Source organism: Ambystoma mexicanum, chromosome 5q (genome assembly GCF_040938575.1).
Source record: "Ambystoma mexicanum isolate Mex_15411 chromosome 5q, UKY_AmexF1_1, whole genome shotgun sequence".
Classification (NCBI taxonomy): domain Eukaryota; kingdom Metazoa; phylum Chordata; class Amphibia; order Caudata; family Ambystomatidae; genus Ambystoma; species Ambystoma mexicanum.
Window position 1 is genome coordinate 211,705,341 of NC_090933.1, and position 16,750 is coordinate 211,722,090.

Sequence of the window (16,750 nt, forward strand, 5' to 3'; positions counted from 1 at the left end):
ATTTTCTTTATTACCAATACTCACCTATTTCAAACTAAAAGTGGTGCCTGTTATTCTCTATGGTGCGGAGACCCAGAAAATAATGTCATACTCTTACTGGGCCCTCAGGGAAGGTCGCTTCTGGAGGCAGGTCTTAAATTTGCCAAACTCACAACCTCTACCACTCTTAAGATATGAGTTGGGCCTAATCTCAGTCTATGCGGTCTACAAATGGAAATTGTGTGCATTGTATCGCAAATGCTTACTGAATCAATTTACAACAGGGATTACCAACATCATTTCCACATATTTAATGAGTTCAATGGATACTTTTCCGAAAGTATGGCGCTCAAAAATTCAATCAATTCTAGAAAACGCCCAAATATACCCAACCTTGTTAATTGAAAATCCAAACAAAGCGAAACAAAAAATCTGGGAAGCGGACTGGATCCATACACGTCTTGCATGTACCAACTATAAAAATGTTGAGGCTAATCCATTTGAACTGAAGCGTTACAACACTGTGGCTGATTACATGGTGAGGTCCCCTAGCCCTAGCCAGCGAAATGGCTTCATGAGATTTAGGCTAAACCTGTGGTTGACAAACGACATGTTGAACAGACGCAGCAATGTTGACATTGCTCTGCCTTGTCGGTTTTGTAAACAACAGGCAGAAACTCTTAAGCACTTATGCTCAGAATGCGATAAATTGCTTTCAGTCCGTTGTGTTCACTTCAAGCCTTTATTCACGGACCAACAGGTCTTGACCCCAGAAGACCTATGGGACCTATTATTCCATACCAAAAGAAAGGCAGTAAGTTATGCTATTGTAAACTACTTGCATCAACTAAAAATACTAAAGTATGCAGTGCCAAAATGATGATTGCTTTAAATCTGTTGTAATCTTTGTTGAAACTTGTAAATGAGCAATGTTTTATTTTTTATGTAAAAATTAATTCACTTTGTTCATGTATTACTTTTAATTTTGTATGTAATTTAAGTTGAAAGGTCTCGAATTTTTTTCGCGACCGAAACAACTATAAATAAAAAAGATTATAAAGCAGTACATACACAAAATCGCACAGACAAAGGTAAAGCTCATCTGAAGGTAACACTCACCTGAGAAACACTTACCCCACCCAAACAGGTGGCGCAGCACTGCTTGGTCAACCCTGAATTCCTCTGTGGAATTCCTGTTGATACGGTAGAACCTCATGAAGGTATGCACTGGCCTCTAAGTGGCAGCCCTGAAAATATCCATCAGGGGAACACCGAAGATAAATGCTGTTGTAGCAGCGCCTGCCATGAAGTGGTCTGGGTCGATGAAAGTGTGACATGCATGTTGACACAGCCATCGTGAAACAGAGGAGTTGGAAACAGTGCTGCTCGTGCCAGAAGGACCAAATGTCACAAATAGCTGAGAAGACTTGCAGAAACTTAGTGCGAGAGATCTAGAATTTCAAGGCCCACACCACAATCAATGAACTTTCCCCTAGAAGGGGAACCAAAGAAGAGAGGCAACACCACAGGTTTGTTAAAGTGGCATGGGGACTGAACAATGGGCATGAGTGTCAGGTTTGTGCAAAGAACCACCTTGGATTTATGAAGAACCAAATAGGGGGCTTGTACGAGAGTGCTTGCGTTTCTATTACACATCTAGCAGAGTTGATGGCAACCAACAGAGCAGTCTTCAAGGACAAAAACGTCAGAGAGGTCTTGTGCATAGGCTTGAAAGAGGGGCCCCATACATTTGGAGATAACCATGTTCAATTCCTTAATGACCCTGTGAGACCACAGAGAAGGTGTCCCAGGTGAACAAGTAAATCTGGAAATGGCAGTAAGGTGTAGCTTGATGGAGGAATGAGCCAGACCGGCCACGTCAAAAACAAAAGGTAAGGCAAGATATATTGAGCTTATACACAGAAGGGATTTTGTCCTTAGGCAGTAGACCAAACTGAGAAACGCTCCTACCTGCTCTAGTTCAGGAAACAGTGGAGGATGGCCTGGAATGAACATTCGACAGTCTTGAGGAAGAGGGATACACATCCAGACTCTAGGCATGCAGGAGTTAGGCCATCAGATTGAGGGAAGGCGGATTGTGATGTAGCACTGTGATGGAGCACTGATCTACAGTCCCTGGAAAGAGGTTTCAAGAGTGGTGGCAGCTTGGTGGGGCGAGACGAGAGACTGGGGAGATTTGACAGTCACGAAGGTCTCAGCCAAGCCTTGGCCACCAAGATAAGTGTGAAACTGATGCGGTCTGAGTACTGGAGAGAGAGGGATCAGGAAAAATGAATAAAGAAACACACCATCCCAAAGGAAAGTGAAGGAGTTCCCCAAGCTCACTGCATGATGGAACCTGCTGGCAAAGGTCATGCACTTCCTGTTTACCTCAGTAGCAAAGAGGTCGACATTGAGAGTTCCCCATCTGCGGAAGATTAGGTGAACTTGACTTTGCAGAAGCTCCCACTCCTGGCAGAATCACAGTGCCCTGGTGAGGGAATACACCACTGTGTTGGTTATCCCTGGTAGGTGGAATGGAATGAGGGGCATCTTGTGTTAGACCCAGTCATAAGGGCTTGAACCTCCGTCGACTGAAGGGTGGAACAGATGCTGCCTTGCCTGCAAATATAAAACATGGTGGTCGTGTTGTCGGTGAACACCTGAACATCTCGGCCCTGAAGCTTTGGATGAAAGGATATGAGGGCCCAAAACATGGCAAACAGTTTCAGGACATGGATGTGAAACTTTTTCTCCTCCTGTGACCAGAGACCTCTTGCATGGAAACGTCCCATTGTGTGCTCCCCAGCCCTCTTGGGATCCATCTGTCGTGACTGTGACCGATGGTCGAGTAGTCAAAAGGGAGGTCCCCCTGGGCGAGAGATTGGAGCGAAGCATCCTCTGTTGCAAAGTGTTGCATAAGGGATGTATCGGAAGAATCTTGTCCTCCCAAGAGACGGAGATTTTCTTCCAGCGGGCATTGACAAAGTCCTGGAGAGGCCTCATCTGAAGCTTGAAGTGCTGGATCAGGGGAATGCAGGACGACATCATCCCTAACCAAGATTTTAGGACCCGGACTGATGCCGCAGTTTTTTGCGAAAGCACGAAGACCTTCACAAGCATGGACTTCACTTGTCTGAAGGGGTAGCGACGCAAGCCAACATGTCCAGATGCGATCCCAAGAACAGAGCGCGTTAAGAATGAGACAAACAGCAACAGAAAAGGGGACCATGCAAGAATTACACATAAGTGGGCTCTAAAGGTTTGAGGACCTCTTCAAAGATGCCCAAATCATATCCCTAGACAAGTTTTTTGAGCAATGTACTCGATCCATGTCTAACTCACTTCTATGTAACTGCATGCCTTGATGAAGCCGCCTTGCTCAGGCTTGTCCAATGCATGTTCTCGGACCCTACTGCACTTTGTAAATGCTGTAACCATATTCTTACGCTTAATGTGCCCCGATGCCTCAGGATTTGGTGCGCTACATAAATGATAAATAAATAAAAAATAAATATGCTTGCTTTTAAGGGGAGTTGAAAACCAAAGGTATGCAGTGATAAAATCGCTGCAAAAATGTCACCTGGACCAAAAAAAAAAAAAAAAGGAGGCAAAAATGCTGTGGTTTGACCCGTTAAAGGTGTACCCCATTACACCATTTACGGGGAGCGGAGGTTGCGGGGGGGGGGGGGGTCCCCTGCTCACCTTAAATGGTATAATGGGTGCGGCGGTTGCGGGGTGTCCCCGCATCCTTTACATGGGTTGCAGCGGCAAAACCACAGACTTTTTTGCAGCGATATTTTGTGTCCACGGCCATTTTCGCTACGATTTGAACACATGGAACCAAACCAAATACCCATGCATACCGGACGGCCTTAAGGGGAGCCCCTTTCTGCAACACCCGATAACATCCGGGACCACAGCACGTACTGTCGCTTCACCCTATAAGCTTGCCATGAACACCTCCATTGGTAGCAATGGCACAGTTCAGTCTCGATGGGAGTTTACACCAGGTATACAGATAAACGATGAGCAATGGGACAAATATACAGGCAGACGAGACATCAAACATTGAGCACTGCAATATCGTTTCCTGCATCACAAATGTTATACACCATTGAAAATAAAGAGGTTTGATATGATATATTTTATTTATATCATGCTCGTACACAGGTGTTTCAGAGCGCGACCAGGCAAAGGGAGGGGAACAGGGGAGAAAACAAAAACAACGATCTTACTAGGCCCATTGACATTGAGAACACGCGTTGACACTGCGAGTGGTGCATAGGCCCCAAAATGCAAAGCACTAAAGGCCAACTTTATTCACATGACTTGAGCGTGCCCTAAAATAGAGGAATTGTGACATAGGGTCACCCATGTGCTAGTAATCATCACTAAACGCTGTTGTTGAAACATGCCCAGGGAATGAGCTATACCAGTATCAGCTTTGATGGCCTGAAATGGATCATCGCTCTTTAAAAGGCGTACCCACTACCATAAACTGAACTTCTGGGCAGCAATTAGTGGCCTCAAGCTATCTATGAAGGCATAGGACTGCCCCATTGCCCATCTGCCTGAAACCAGTGTCTGCAATATCGACAGCCACAGACATAGCATGGTCAGATGAGGCCTCAGCTTCACAAAGGAGTGCGGAAGCTTCTTGCTTTTTATTGCTAGGTACAAAGTTCACTACATGAGCTATCATGTACCATATCTCTTTATCATAGCGGGAAAGGATAGCCATGGAATTGGTGTAACGCTCACCTGGTATCCACAGGGACATCACTCGGGCCGTTCTGACCTCTTACGGCCTCGAACCCTTCCCTGGAGTCTACTCGACTGGAGACTGGGCCTGAAACACAGGATTGGACGAGTTTAACTCCCTATTGTCTCTGTGTGCTTGAACCCCTTCTTCCCCGGGGTCCAACCCTTCCCTTTGATCCACAGCTCACCTTGTTTTCTTGGAAAGTGTGCTCTCCGTCCTGCTTTCAGCACAGGGGCGCGTTGATTGATGCAGGCTCGTTGCTGCCTAGTTACCTCACTGGCAAGAGTCCGACAGGTAAGTATAATGAGTCTTTTGAACAGTTCTCTAACTTCGTTCCTTTCCTTCCTTAGATGGACGGCGTCCCGGGATGGCGACGTGCTGCTATGATGAGTAGCGCTGAAGGTGAGTGAGAGCACGATGTGCGATGCGACCCTTTCGTATTTGTATTGAACTGAGTTCTTTTTCTGTGTCTTTTAGGTGCCGCGACGTTTTCAGCGTGGATGCCGGTTATGAAGAAGAAACGCGGTGAGTAAGCACGGTATGCAGCGCCTCTAGATGTTTGCACGCTAACATGGAGTGTCTTTTCCCTCTTGCAGATGGATGAAAAGTTCCGGAGACAGAGTTCCCTCAGAGCGGCTGGGATTCAGGTAAGCGTTTGAAGCTCGTACAGTCTTTAAAAATAAGCGAAGATTTGCTGAATGCTTACTAATGCCTTTTTTCTGTTCTTTTCCCTTTTCCTTCGGAAACAGCGTGCCGGGATGGGAATTACACCGCCGAAGATGCCCGCAGAACAGAAGGAGCGATGAATGATGGGCAGAAGCGCCGCAAGGTAAGGCTGTTCCCAACGGTGTTCTTGTTCTTGCAGGAGCTGAGCGCAGAAGAAAGATGCAGGCCTACTGGAGACCGATCCGAACACGGTGAGTGTCACGCTGCAGGTGCAGAAAACGCAAAGCATGTTTCTCAGCCTGGGCGTGGCTTAAATAGTCTCTGGGTATTCCAGGTGTCTCTGGGCTGAACCACACCCAAAAGACTAGACTGCACATGCAGTTCTGGGAACTGAAATATGTGGGGGCATCCATCTTGTCCCCATCAATGCACTACAAGTGCAATCCCCAATGTTATCCTATGGGAGTGAGTGAGTCTGGTGCCACAAGCGCCAAGTCTGACTTCAAGTGGGTCTTTGGAGGGATGGAGAGGCTCTTGAGGGCCATGTAGGTGATCGTGGCCTGGCTCCAACCTGACATCTTGGAGGGCTGGGGACATGAGGGGCAGGAATCATGATAATTGGCTGCCTCGATGGCGGTTGCGGCAGCAGAAATTCTATGCTTCACATAGGAATGCAGTTGCCTTCCCTCCTTGACGACCAGGAATGTGTATGGAAAAGATGGAATAGAAGATCGTTTTCAGGAACTAGCAGACACAACTGAATATGGGCTGGGCTGCATATGTAGACACTTAGGGAGGGAATAAGGTGCCTTATACTTCTTTTGGTCTTTCTTGGGAGGGGCAATTGTCCTTGAGGACAGGTATGGTGACCACAGATTTTCTTTAATGGGTTCCCACAGCAGATCTAGGAAACCTTCTTTTTCGCTCTTCCGGTATCAAATCAAACAACTTTACATCCCTAGACAAGCATGTGTGGAAGGAATCAACCTCATCAGGGGATAATCTGAGAGGAGGATCCTCAGGTTCACCATCCCCTGGTATCATATCATCGAATTCATCGGTACTATTCATGTGAGTAGACACCACCCTGAGAGGTGTCATCCTTGGATTTGGTATGCTTCACATTGGAAGGAGGTGAAGATCCGGCGTGGGGACATGTGAGGTGGCTGAGTCGGGGACGGAGGAGCAGGCAATGGGCCTGCAGGAAGATCATAATGAGGAGCCGAAGACGGTGTAGGCAGTCTATGTTGTAATTTAAAGACCAGAATCTGCAGTGTAAAAAATGTCCATAGAGAGGTCACGAGGCTCAGGATGACCGGGAGCCTGCTTTGGAGGTGGCGCTGATGGTGCAGAGGTGCCCTTGTAGGGGGGGATGGGGGGGGGGGGGTAACAGATGGAGAGTAATCGGGAAAGATGGCGGACACTCCACATATTTGTCATCAGAAAGCACACCTTCAGGATCGTCAAGGCATTATCAATTGCATGCTCTATTATGTCCGCAGGGGAGGGGTGGGGGCATGGAAGGACCCCAAACAGCATCCAGAACATATGGCACCAGTGTAAAGAGCGGGTGTGTACGAGTAGGCCTTGGTAGGACTGAAAGCGCAGTCGCTGGGCCTGAGAAACCCCTCTTGGAGTCACAAACAAGGAGGCATGCACCTGGGTGGTGGACTAAGTGGTCGTAGTGATAGCAGCTAAGGCTGTTGCATTGTCGACAAGGTCGTTGTCGGGGTGGACGTCAATGGGGCCATCGATGGAATGGAGGACTTGATCTTCTTAGGGGCCATTGACGGGGCTGCAGTAGTAGACAAATACTTCTTAGCGGAAGACAAATGCGGGCCAGCAAATGACGTTGATAGGTACAACGTAGACAACAAAGACTTAGTAAACAAGTCAGTCACTAATGCTGTTGTAGACAATGTCGCTGGCGTCGACGTTGCGGAAGCCCAAGCGTGGGTAGGATAAAGGGCGGAGTTGGCACTGATGAGTTGTGAACTTGAGAAGTGCAGACTAGTCTATGACTGAAGCATGCACTAAACATTAATATAAGTCCGTCCAGAGTTTTTTGCACTTAGCGGGAATACAAATTCTTTTTAGAAATTTAAATGGAATTAGCAATTTTCGATCACCCGCCCCCTCAGGAACTTGACTCTCTGAAGGGACACAGGGTTATCTGCCCCCCAATCTGGGGTAGGTAGCCTACCAGGGTTTATGGCAGAGCGAGCCGATCCTACCCCATAGGTGAGGTGAAGGGATTGGGGGGGCAGTCCTTGAATCCCCATGATTGTGCCTTTCTTATGGGGTTACCACTGTCGATCAAACAATGGCTAGAGTTCTCTTATTACTTGAAGGACTGCATGAGTGCAACACAGCGCCAGAGAAAGATGGCAAGCTGACAGAGGCAGAATCCAACAGATCCTGGAGTTCCAGTATTCATCAGCCTACCACGATATTGCATAAAAGATGACCTATCACGGAAAACACAGAACGGGATATCAGATAAGAGCAGACTTAATGGACTGCACAAAATACTGCGCACAAGAAGGGTGCATGCTGAAGGGTGAGAGAGAGAAGGCAGAAAGGTGAGAGAGATGGTGGAGAAGGGAGGGAGAAAGAAGTAAGAGAGGGAACAAGGGAAATGAGAAGGGCAGGGTAGAAGGGCAACAGGAAGGGGAGAAAGTGATCATCTGGGTAAGGGGTGAGAAACCGAGTGTGTGATGCGGAACATGCACAATACCAAACCCCAATTGATCAGATAGTGGGGTTCAAAGAGAGCAGGGAATGCAAATGATTAGAATGTCCAGGAGGGAATGAGGTAGATAAGGCTGCGGCCTTTAGGTTCACAGCACCAGAGTAGGTTAAATTAGATAGTAGGGGTTACCACTCTCTAGTTGCATCACTGGTAACAGGGAAGTCTGGATTAGGATGGAGGGAAGCCTCGGTTAGTTGAACCTCTTGCAGTCTTACAATAAAAACTCTCAAATTGTTTCAGAGTTGTGGAACCATCATCCGTAACACCCCTTACAACATTGCTCTCCATCAGAAGGAATTTAGCAGAATCTTAGCTTCCCTCTTATCCCTCAAATAAAAAAGGTGGAATCAATCCACCTCTTATCTCAGATCACAGTGCCTAATAGTTTTGACGTCTTTTGGCTTTTACAGTCATTCCATACAGACTTGATTCCAGTAACTCCCTCTATCTTAGTCTTCCGTAATATTGATTCAGGAAACTTTTTCATGTTTAAAATGCTGCTGCCAAACACCTTGCAGCTTTAAACCAAAGCACTCATGTTACTACTTCCCTGGCTGCATCGCACTGGCTTCCTGTTCAAGGTTCTTTGTATGCTTCACAAAAGCTTCTATAAAATAGGGACCTCATTTCTGAGATCCCAGCTTTTTCACTATGCCTCTTTTGGAGTCCTTTGATACGCTGGCAAACGTCTTTAGAAAGTTTCTTGTTTTCACAGGCATAAACTGTGCATCTGCTCATTTTCAGCCCATCCCCTAATATTTTGGGAATTCTCTGCCACCGACCATTTGTATTTCAAAAGACCCGTTTTGTTAAATTGCTCTCCACTAGTTTGTCCGTCTCATCAGGCCTATGATTTGATTTGCCCTATCGCTAAGAAAACTTTTGTGGCTACACATAAACTTAATAAAGGAACATGACATAATCCAACTTAAGGACTTTGGGAAACTATAGGTGAGAAACCGCAGCGGAATGTATACTTGTGTTTGGGAATGTTCTGTGCGCTGTCACAGCAGAGAGCACCAACGACATTGGCATCTTATGAAATAACCTTATCTACAGAGTTGCAGTTGAACAACTAAATGTATGTGCAGCAACAATGAGTTAACTAGCCTAAATCCAGTTCAAACATAACGAAAGCACAGGGCACTAAAACAACATGATTAGAAACATTCAAATCCACATTTTACTTTATTTAGTATTGTTTGTTCATTTAATTCTGACATTGGGCCTTATTTCAGATTTAACTGGATACTCTCAATTATTGCATATTGTTTCAAATGTTTGGGGGGTGTGGCTTGAAGTCGATGGTGTAGGTTAGTTTCAATGTTGGCTCCCGCTAGATCGTACATGATCCGGTAAATTAGCAAGCTTGGAGAAGCACAAATCGGCGGCAAAAGACTGGACGTGGGAGAGCCTCTTGGGAGTGTCTACCTGGGAGAAGAAGAGTGGAGGCTGGATTGTTAGAGAGCACAGCAGCACGACATGAAAGGTCTGCCAATGGTGTTAGGAAACAAAATAGCGTGCACAAAGGGCGAAGGACCGTAAAGGAGAAGTAAGGCTTTATATAGCTCTGGAAAGCCCGTGGAACGGGTAGGAAACAGCAGTGCGCGGAAGCAAGAAGTGCCTGCTGGAGCAGGCGCAGAGAATAAGCACAGGGAAGGAGGGACGCCAGTGACCCGATCCGCTCTGAGGTAGGGTAAAGAAGCATAGGGACAGCAGCGGATAGCCGAAATTGCAGGCGCGGCATTGGTCTCCCTGAAAGGGCTGGTCCTCAGCAGGACGAGGGAGCGGACAGCATGCCGAGAGCCGGATCACCGCGCCAATGAGGCACGCTCTGCGGGAGGCTTGCTTAACCTTCAGAGGCAAGCAGGAGAGTCGTGAGTGCCCCGCAGTATACGGCCACACCACATCCAGATATCAGATATAAGCAGAAGGTGGAGCAGCTGAGAGGGGAGGACAGCGGAATCTGGGCTGTTTGGTGAAGATACGCGAACGTCCGGGCTGGCAGCTCCCTGAAGGAGGAGCACTTAGCAACAGCACAGGAGTTGCTTAGCAACCAGCACGATTTAAGATTATATACAAAAACAAGACTTGGTTCATTGACCATCCAGAGGAGGCGCAGGCCTGGATGGACAGGGAGAGGATAGGCCCCTATGAAAAGGACGGCAACGACAATCAGAGAAGTCACAAAGTAAGCCCTACCCAACCAGAGGCCAAGGAGGAGTAAGGTATTTTGGACTGCCTGTACTGCACTGCTGGGAGTCCCAGCGGAATCGAGACTAAGCAAATACTTTGAGGCATAAGAGCTTCTTGATAAGGGATGGACTTCCCTGTAGCATTGATCCTCGGTGCTTGGAATTGATTTCTTTTATGGTGGGGCTCATTAATGGGTAATGCAATACAGCAATGAAGCGGTTGACATGCCCACGGCTGCCCTTGCCTTACCATTCAAGTTCTATTTTTTGGGGGCACTTGTTTTGGTGCCCATCCGCTGTGTACTAGAAAGCGGCAGGATAGCCGGGGGTGAAGGTGCGAAGCAGACATGCATGAGCAAGGGCAACAAAGCTGGGCAGTTGGGGAAGTTGGGGTAGTTCGAGGGAGGGTAAGCTTGCCTGCATGTATGTTGGATGAGTGTAGCAGCACTGCATCCTGAGCGGGGACATCGCTAGAGCGGAGGTTGAAGCCGGCTGCAGCGCCAGATACAGTTGGACGATCGAAAAGAGACAGATGTCAATGGAGGGAACAGTAAACATTCTTACCTGGAATGTAAGGGGCTTGAACACTTATGTAAAAAGGAATAGAGAATACACATACTTTAAGAGATGTAAAGTTTACACTGCCATGTTGCCAGAAACGCACCTTACAATTGAAAAGCAGGCATTGTTAGCAAGTAAATGGAAGGGGCAGTTATTTGTTTCCCCATACTCTGCCTATGCTGGCGGGATCCGGATATGGATAGCGCCCTCAGTACCCTTCAAGGTTACCCACATCAGAACAGACAATGAGGGCAGAATAGTGCTAGTGCAAGGCCTCCTTGAACAAGTAGATATATGCTGAGTCAACACGTATGCCCCCAATCATAGCGTGCCAAGTTTTTTTAGACTCTATATCCCCGGCTAGGCCCATACAGGGATACTAATCTTATACAGGGAGGGCACTTTAATTGCACATTAAATCCACTCCTGGATAGGTCAGATACAAAATGCATTAAATTAGCACCCCCTGCCAAGACGCACTGGACGCTCCTAGATTTGTCGCGTTGGACGAGATCTGGCGAGTTGTCCATCTAAACACCAGACACTACTCACATTTCCCAGCGCCACATGCTGTATATACGAGAATAGATTACTTCATTGTGGGCAGAGAACTAGAACACCACATTAGACACGCACAGTATCAAGGTAGGGTCTTGTCAGATCACGCCAGCTTAGTCTGCAGTGGCCCCAATACCCACGTCGAGGCTTAGGAGTGAATCGCTAAGAGATCCCCATTTTGGGATTGTATTAGGGACAGTACCACAGAATACGCCTCGCATAATCTGGTTAGTGTACCCGGGACTGGAACCTTCTGCGAGGCGTTGAAGGTGGTGGTCAGAGGGGTCGCTATAGATTGGTCCCACAGTGTCCAAGCAAATATCAATAGGGAATTGGCTGCCGACGAAGAATCTGAGTAACTTAGAGCAGTCTTGAAAGCAATGGCCAGAAAAAAACGCAAAGGCTGAGGAACTAAAACAGAAATGCTTGGACAGTTGGGAGAGACTGGGCAAGCACAGTTTTGCTAAATACAGGGAGATAAACCTGGCCGTTTGTGGGCATGGTTATATCAGAGAGAGGCACAACAAGGCCCCATACATTCGATAAATACAGGGCAAGGGCACTTATGGCACACTCAGAATGGGGTGCGTGATGAATCTTACCAACAATTGTACCACGAAGGACCCCTGATAGCAAGCAATCACATAGGGGACGTGTTGGATGGGATTGAGCACCCAGAACTGAGCCAGGGAAAAGGGAATGACTTAGAAGTGCCCATCACCATCGAAGACATAAAACGCGCAATAGGGGGTTTGCCGACCAGGAAGACGCTGGGTTTGGACGGGCTACTTCGTGAATTCTATAAAGAATATGATACAAATTATCCCCCATTTGCTTAGCAGCTTCAATGGCTCTTACGAAGAGGGAGTTCTCCCCCACTTAGTCTTGGGGAATCTGTTATCATACCTCTTCTAAAACCACATAAAACCCAGACGTAATGCAGCTCTTACAGGCCCCTCTCAATGCTTAATCCTGATATGATACTGAAGTCCATATTAGCAACCAGAATGAAAAGGGTGATACACAAGCAATTACAGCCGGACCCGGCGCGCTGTGTTCCAGGACGAAGCATGTCCTCTAACTTGAGGGGATTACATCATGTGATGGATAGGACAGTGTCCTGGGACACTCTGTGTGCCATAGCCACATTGGACGTTGTGAAAGTGTTTGACTCGTTGAGATGGGACTGGCTCTATGCAACTCTGCGCAGGTTTGTGCAGAAATATATCAAATGGGTACAGCTGGTGTACACCAGACCGATGGCAAGGGTTCAAACGGGCAGATATATTTCTGAGGCATGGGAACTGGGAAAAGGAACGTGGCAGGGCTGCCCGCTGTCACCATCGCTCTATGTTCTGGCCATGGAACCGATTGCCCAGTACCTCAGAACAGAATACAGGGAGGCAGGATTTGTAATAGATGAGACATCTGCAATCTCTATATGCTGATGACACATCATTATACATACAGAACCCCGAGGACAGTTTGGATTTGCTACTAGAAGCCATGTATCTTTTTGCTAATTGTCTGGGATTACAGTTAGTATGGACAAATCAGCATTATTCTCGACAGCGGGTCTGCGCAAAATAGACCATAGTGCGCTGGTAGTGCCGGCCCTGCAGTAGAAAGCGCGTACGTTGAGGTATCTGGGGGTTAATGTGTATCACGACCCAGCAGAGGAACACATGCATAACAAGTTGCATGCCCTGGAGGGGATTAGGGGCTCTATCAATGATTGGGAGGGCAGCTCTGCTGAAGGTGGTGGTACTGCCAAGACTATTACATTTCTTTGTGAATGTCCCATTTTATATATCGAGACGCTTTTTTAGGACTCTGGGGGGTATCTGCAGGAGCTTTTTGTGGCAAAATGGGAGGAATAGAATTGCATTATCAGCACTATGTAGGCCGTATGCAGAAGGTGGCAACAGGATCCCACATTTCACATATTATATAGCAGGGCAGTTGTAATTTGTAGTAGACTGGCTTGCTGAAGACCCCACCCCGAACACACTGATGTTGCAATCTACAGTGCTGCCTAATTATCTAAAGGAATTATTGTGGTTCAGGAAGACTCGTGTGAGCAGACGGCCACACCTGGTGTCCCTAGGGGTGAAAGTATGGGGCAGGGCCCTGGCAGTGATTGGGTATCCAGACCCAGCATCGGCACCGATACCTTTAGTCTCAATGATGTCATCCTCGACTCAGGCGAGGAGAAATATACGCCCGGTACTGGGAAGCCTGCGCTTTAGCCACCTTGGGTGACTTGTAGCAAGACGCAGTTTCTGTGCCCTTTTCAGAGTTGGCAAGGCAGACTGGCATACACACTGGCCAATGTATGACGCATAGTACTATTATGAAGGAGATCACATGCAGATGGCCAGCATATGCTGAACTAATGGAGAAACATTCAGTAGTGGATGTCCTGTATGATATAACCGAAGGAGGACATACTATATTGCATATATAGGATCTCCTATTATCTAATGGGACTGCCTCCCCCCGGGAGATAAAGAGCAAATGGGAAGGAGATTTGGGAGAAACCTTCACGGAAGGGCGAGGAGATACTAGGATACCACAAGGCAGTGTCACGAAATGCGCAATTACACCTTATACAACTGCTAGTGACGCATAGAGCGTGCATGACGCCTCAGCCGATCTTGCGGTTTCCGAGAGCAGCAGCGTAGGGATGCCATAGGTGAATGCGAAAGATGCAGGGATTCTACACATGTTCTGGGCATACCCAGTAGTGGGGCTATACCTGAGGGAGGGGGTGAATAGGTTACAAAAAGAGGGAGTGTAACTCTATGGGCGATCCCCGGAGGCATGCCTGTTGGGCTGTTTCTCCCGCCTCAAAAAACGGAAATTTGTTACCAAAATGAAGGATCTGGCATGTATCCTAGCCAAAAGGAGAATTGCTATGGCATGGAAATCATCCATGGGCCCTAGAATAGAGGCATAGTGGTGGAATCTGTGTAGGTGGGAAAAGGTGGAGACCGCGGCATGGAGAGGGGCAATGGGGCGGGACCAAGGGAAAACTACGGTGGGCATTGTGAATTGGGAAGCCTTGTAACAGTCCTTGTTCACTAAAGCAGTTACATTGAGGCAGATTGACGGTAACAGGAAAGTAGGGGGCTCCTAGTTGTTGGAAGTGTGGTGCGCACACGATATTCGCTCGAAGCAGGCAAGGCAGGGGGTTGTGGGGCGGGTGGGGATGAACGGGTGGGTGAGTAGGGAGGGGTGCGTATGACGAGCAATAATGAGATGTCTTTTGATTACGTAGATGGTTATGTTGTGTTAAGTTGTATTTATATATCTGTTAAAAATAATAAAACAAATTTAAAAAAAATGGTTCCAAATGCTTCATACTGACTAATCAGCAATGAGGAGAATCTAGCATTTTAGGGCTCCTTTTTTAATCCCCACACAAGAGAACTAAGCAGGGGTTTGACTCTTTTGAACCATTTTATTCACACACAACACTATTTCAGTCAACCAGTTTTAAGACTGGCCACATAAAAGGATAGACAAGTATGGGTATATTAAGGATTACGTCTCTTTTCACCATGTCCATATGAAAGGGCTTGGCTAGAGTAGGGGTAGGCAGCTGGCATCTCATTAGATATACTGGCCTATGAATTCCATGAGTCCTCACTATTGATTGTAATAGTTGGAGGAAATGGGAATTGTATGAGAAAAAATGCAGGCAGCCACAGTTTGCCTACATCCGGTCCAGAGTATACAAAAGCAGAGACACCATTTTAAAAACACTAAAACATTCAACACAACATGTTTCCTAAACTTTGATTAACATTTTGCATTGAAGCAACTGCTAAAGTTAGATGTTTTAGGAGTATATTCATCCACTGGCAATATTCAAATACAGATTCATTCAAGGATGGGACAAAGACTTGATAAAGTGATGGCTTTGACGCACGTACAATTGGAAAAAATGGCAAAGGAAGAGGCAAACATTATGCTATTCAACATTGCATGCTTTTAAGAGGCATATTAGAAACAAAATTATTTATAGCGCATGGTCTTAAGAGGGATTGTGGGGCAGAGGCAAGGGGGATAATCGGGCAAGTAATAAAGAGGGGAAGGAGGATAAAAGAACAATAATCAGTGATCAATAGAAAATGCAAAAAGGACCAACGCTAAACAAAGGGACAATACATTTTGCTGTATTTACCTGTGTGTGTCTTCTCATGTGATTTTAGAACCCCTGCAGAAACAAACCCACGGCCACACAGTGAACACTTGTAAGGCTTCTCACCAGTGTGGGACCGGACATGCTGCTTCAAATGGCTGGACCTCTTGAAACCTTTGTTGCAGAAATGGCATCTATAGAAAACAAATAATTTAAGTAATGGATAGTGCAAATTATCAATTGTTGCAATTTCATATAACATATGCATTAGAGCGTCACTCCATAAAATATACTCTGTTTTCAGTATCTTGTTAAACAGAGACATCGTAGAGAAATCCAAGCAATGAAATAAAAAATAAAGGATGGTGTGCATATGTGATATGAAGAGTCCAAACCCCACAGATAGTTAGAATACCTGACACCTGTATTCCTTATAAATGGGAAATAAACAAAAAAAAAATAAACAAAAAAAAATAGGAATTAAAATTACTCCCAACAAAAATAGGGAACAACTCATAAGGGAGCCTGCCCCTGCTTCCATCCACTTAGTGCCACTGATATGTTCAGCTCAATGGTACCAGCAGAGCAGTGCCACATGACTAGTCCTCGATTTTTCTGCGGTGAGGATGGGGCTTGCAACCCCTTTTTTATCTATATTTCCTATGTTTTGTGCTCTCCGTGCTTTCTTCTTCTTCCTTCGCCCACCCCCACCTGCTTCCTAATTTCCTTCCTCCTGCCAGCCCCTCCCCTGAACCCCTCGGGCCTTTGATTGGGCCTGGAGCCCTCTGTGATATTCTGCAGTGGGTTGCAGTCACTAGTGCATCTGCTGCTTGGGCACTTGTCCCCATTTTTCCGAGGTGAGGGTGGGGCCTGCAACCCCTCTACTATTTATATTTCCTATTGGTTGCACCTGCACGCTTTCTTCTTCTCCCTTCGCCCACCCCCACCCGCTTCCAGATTTCCTTCCCTTCAGCAATGCGCTTCCCCTTGCCCCCACAAGCCTCTAATTGGGTCTGGAGCCCTCCGTGATACTCTGCAGCAGGTTGCACTCTCTTGTGCACCCGCTGCTTGGGCACTTGTCCCCGAATTTTCTGAGATGAGGATGGAGCCTGCAACCCCTTTTCTAT

General features: G+C 46.8%; 1 protein-coding gene across 6 annotated transcripts in view; it reads right to left on the reverse strand.

Annotated features, from left to right (window-relative positions):
* Nucleotides 1-16,750, reverse strand: part of ZNF236 (zinc finger protein 236) — a 2,444,547-nt gene that overhangs the window by 1,017,992 nt on the left and 1,409,805 nt on the right. For all 6 annotated transcript variants that reach the window (XM_069620724.1, XM_069620725.1, XM_069620723.1 and 3 more), the window contains one exon: nucleotides 15,666-15,817. In XM_069620724.1, the coding sequence (XP_069476825.1) occupies nucleotides 15,666-15,817 (152 nt within the window). The remainder of the gene's footprint in view (nucleotides 1-15,665; nucleotides 15,818-16,750) is intronic.